This window comes from Tupaia chinensis, unplaced genomic scaffold (genome assembly GCF_000334495.1).
Source record: "Tupaia chinensis unplaced genomic scaffold, TupChi_1.0 Scaffold144125_1, whole genome shotgun sequence".
In the NCBI taxonomy this organism is placed as follows: Eukaryota; Metazoa; Chordata; class Mammalia; order Scandentia; family Tupaiidae; genus Tupaia; species Tupaia belangeri.
Genome location: NW_006203980.1, coordinates 33,437 through 37,279, shown reverse-complemented (window position 1 = coordinate 37,279; position 3,843 = coordinate 33,437). Strand labels below are relative to the sequence as shown.

The 3,843-nt window shown below is 59.1% G+C and overlaps 1 protein-coding gene across 1 annotated transcript in view; it reads right to left on the bottom strand.

Annotated features, from left to right (window-relative positions):
• Nucleotides 1–770: 770 nt before the first annotated feature.
• The window catches only part of TRIM29 (tripartite motif containing 29), a 27,379-nt gene continuing 24,306 nt past the window's right edge, over nt 771–3,843 (bottom strand). Inside the window, exon 9 of the mRNA XM_006165975.1 lies at nt 771–1,123. Within this exon, the coding sequence (XP_006166037.1) occupies nt 1,061–1,123 (63 nt within the window). The 3' untranslated portion in view covers nt 771–1,060. The remainder of the gene's footprint in view (nt 1,124–3,843) is intronic.

Here is a 3,843-nt window from a genome sequence, read left to right as displayed (position 1 = left end):
CTGCAGCCAGTCCCTCCAGGGACCCTCAGGGACACACTGGCCCAACACAAGAGCAGGGAGTGATCCGAGGTTTATTCAGGAGGGTACAGTCCACGCTGCCTGTCTCCCTCCCTACCCCTGCACACTGGCCCTCTCACACCCCCACGGGCCTGGTGGAGCAGGGAAGGGATGGCTTCCGGCTGCTTCTCCAAGACTGGGGAGAGAAGAATATGTAGACAGAGTCGCCCAGCATCCCCCTCCCTGGACCCTGGGCTGGTGACCCGCAGCAGGGAGGGTCCTGGGGGCAGAGGCTGCCCTGGGGGCACGGGCAGGGCTGTGTAGAGGCACCTGGCAAACCCCCATGCCAGGGAGAACAGCAAACTCCGCACAAGTGACATTCCGTAGGTAAGGGTGTCCCCCGGACTGGGCCAGCCGCCATCCTCCAGGCCGGTGATGTCACGGTAAGGTACACGTGTCCCCCGGCAGGTGGGAGGAAGGGGCACCCCAGCCAAGATGGTGCTTCAGCCGGGATGGCCGCCCTCTGGGAACCGCAGACTCAACGTGGATATGGTGAACTACGGCCAGGGCAGGTGGCCCCTGGGGTGGCCGAGGCTGGGTAGGACCTGAGAGGGCACAAGGGCCAGTCTGCTCCCGACAGGGCCAGGCTGCTGGGAGAAGGAGGACTGCAAGGCTGGGGGGCAGGCGGCTGCCTTGCTCAGGCACCCCAGAAGGGCCTTGGGGAGGGCAGGCCAGCAGGCGGGGGCGGGGGAGGGGAGTGTGGGCTGGGCCAGCAGGCGGGGGCGGGGGAGGGGTCTGTGGGCTGGCACAGACAGGACAGCACCCTCCGCTGGCGCCAGCGACGCAGCCCAGGAGGAGGCAGAAGTGAGGAGCCCCATCTCTCTCCCGCCTCGCGATGGGTTGGCCTGGAGCACAGGGACATGGTGACCATGGAGCAGGAGCACAGTCGGCAGGGGCAGGGCAGGATGGGCTCTGACCCCCCAGAAGAGCACAGCAGCTGAGGAAGCGAGGGCAGCAGGGTCGGGGAGGGCAGGGTCACCGCCTCATGTCTTCCTGCCGGAGCTCACGGGGCCTCGTTGGACCCCATTCCGTTGCCTTTGTTGACGTAGAAGGGCCGGTAGTGAGACTGCAGGAAATGAGAGAGGTCAGGGAGCCCGGGTGCCAGGAGTCCGCCAGGCACCTCCCACCCCGAAGCTGCCTGGTCCGAACCCCAGTTCCAGGGCCTTGTGGCTAGGCCTGCAAGATCTACCTACCCCGGGTCGCTAATGGCTTCTGAGTCCCTGGTTCAAGTCCTAATTCAAGTTCCTTCTGTCGGTTGGTTGTGAGCTGAAGCTCCATCCCCTCTCTCCACGGCCAGGAAGACCAGCCCAGCACCAGCTACTATTTATCTAGCATTTTCTACTCTCTGAAACAAGGCAGCACCCGGCCAAAGGCTTTATATGGACGGGCTCATTTAATTTTACAACCACCCAATTAAGTAGATTACTGTTATCACATCCATTTTATAGCTGAGCCAGCCAAGGCGCTGAGAGGCGAGGTAGCCGCCTCAGGGTGGCCAGCTAGGCGTGGAGGAGCTGAGACTCAAGCCTCAGCAGCCGGCTCCAGCGTCCACCCGGCCACCCCCGTCTCTGGGTATCTGTTCTTGCATCCCAAGGCCTTCCTGGGCTTGCGTCTGCTCTCTCTGCTGAGTTCTCCCTCCTGGAGGGATGCAGAGAAGACAGAGCTGCCCAGCCCAACACAGACCCTCCTCTGCCCTCGCCTCCCTCATTCCGGCCCCTCATGGGTTCTGGGAAGCGTTACGGACAGGGCCCGGCCGCAGCTGCCTAGCCTGCTCTGTGCCAGCATCGTGCAGGGACTTGGGCTCGGTGCCCGCTGCTCCCAGTCAATCAGGCGCAGGCCCAGAGAAGTGGGCCCTCCTGATCGAGAGAACAAATTTTTTTTGCTATGGGGTATGCTTGAGAAATCACCCCCTGGAAAAAGAAATGTAATACGCTGTAAAGTTACATGTGATTGAATGTAATATAAGCAAGATTATGATACTAATAACAAAATTTAAAGAAAGAAAAAACATAATGCATGCTATAAGGATGTACAGTAATTAAATGTAAAAAATTATATTGTAAATTTTTTTTGGTTAAAAAAATGTCAAATCCAGGAACCAGCAGGTGGCGTGGTGGTTAAGATGCTGGACACTCCTAAATGGTCAACCACGGTTCGGTGCGAGACCCAGGCCTGGGGCCTTGATTTCTCTCTCTCTCTCTCTCTCTCTCTGGTTAAATTAAAATAAATGAATGAATAAATAAAATTAAATGAATAATTCTTTAAAAAATTTTCAAATCCCCCCCTAAAAAGCAAGCATCCCCTGGAGGGGATGGTCACACCACAATCCTTCTCCTCCATTCTCCTCTCAGGATCTTGGGCACGCACGTACACACACTCGGAGCGAGTTTCAAGCCACCAGGCCTGAGACTTGAACTGCGGCCAACCAGCACCTTAACCACCATGCTGCCTGCTGACTCCAACAGGAGCAAATCTTAGCTTCCACTCACCAGGTGAGCACTGCAGCCCCTGGAGGGTCTCAGGAAGTGGATTCATCCCTGAGCTGAGTCAGACTGAGCCTGCCCCATGGCCCGCGATCTCCACACAGGAGACCCCATCTCCCTACAAGCCCCTGAGGGTGTCCACAGCCCGGCCTGGCCCTGCCCTCCTGGAACTCACACCTCTTGGTCGACTCCTTCCAAAGCCCGATCCACAGCGGGACTCAGGGCCTGTGGGCACGGGGCTGCCAGTCTTGGGCTCAGACCTTAGCCAGATCACCCATTAGACAGAAGGAAACACTGAGACCCAGAGAGGGACGAGGACACTGACCATGTCACCCAGCCACTCGGTGGCAGAGCAGGGCCCAGAGCCAGGTCTCCTGACTCAAGTACCAGCCTAGACCCCAAGGTGGCCCACCAGGCCAAGTGAATAGACGGACAGGAGGGAGAGGCCGAAGCAGACGATCTGCCCAGAGGGACCGGTGGGCAGGATCATGGCCCCTGGCATCAGGCAGGGAGCTTCCCCTCCCCGACCCCTCCCTGGCTCAGGGTTGCAGCAAGTGAGAGTTGGAAGGGCCATGAAATCACATCGCCCTTCCAATTCATGTCATAGTTGGGGAAACTGAGGCATGAGTGCAAATGACTCATATAGTCAGCTGGTCAGAGGGCTGGGGCCAGACCCTGGTGCCCTGCCCCGAGCCCAGCCCTCCTGTCCACTGGTGCCTGTCTCCCTCTCACATCGCTGACTCACCTGGACGCAGCCATGCCTGCCTGGCCCTCTTCGTGGGGATAAGCTTTCCCTGCTCTGGGAGGTGGGCAAGGGTGGGGCAGGAACAGTAAAGGCTGAGTCTAAGAATAGGATCTTCTTTTTTCTCTCCATATCTGCTTTTTGCAGTCCCCCTGGGCCTGACTCCTAGTCGCACACGCCGTCCCTCCGACCTTGCCAGCACTGGGAGGTCTCTCTAATAGACCTGTCCTGGCTGCTCCCGGTGCTTCAGAGCAAGTCACCTCCCCATGCTGTGACCTCCAGAGTCATGGGTGACAGGAGCCAGAGGTTCAGAACCTGTCCCAGACACCTCTGATGCCACCCACACGCCAGAGCAGGCCCTCAAGGGACTCAGGAGAGATGCATTGGGGAGATGGAGGCTTGGGTGTGAACAGCCATCCTGACCACAGAGGGCTGGGAGGGGGCCAGGCACCCAGGGGACCGCCTCGGTGCACACCTGCTTTAAAGAACAGAGACTCGAGAGGGCCCCGTGGAGGACCCCACTGCCAGCAGATGCCTGGACGCAGACCCGCCTCCCATCCA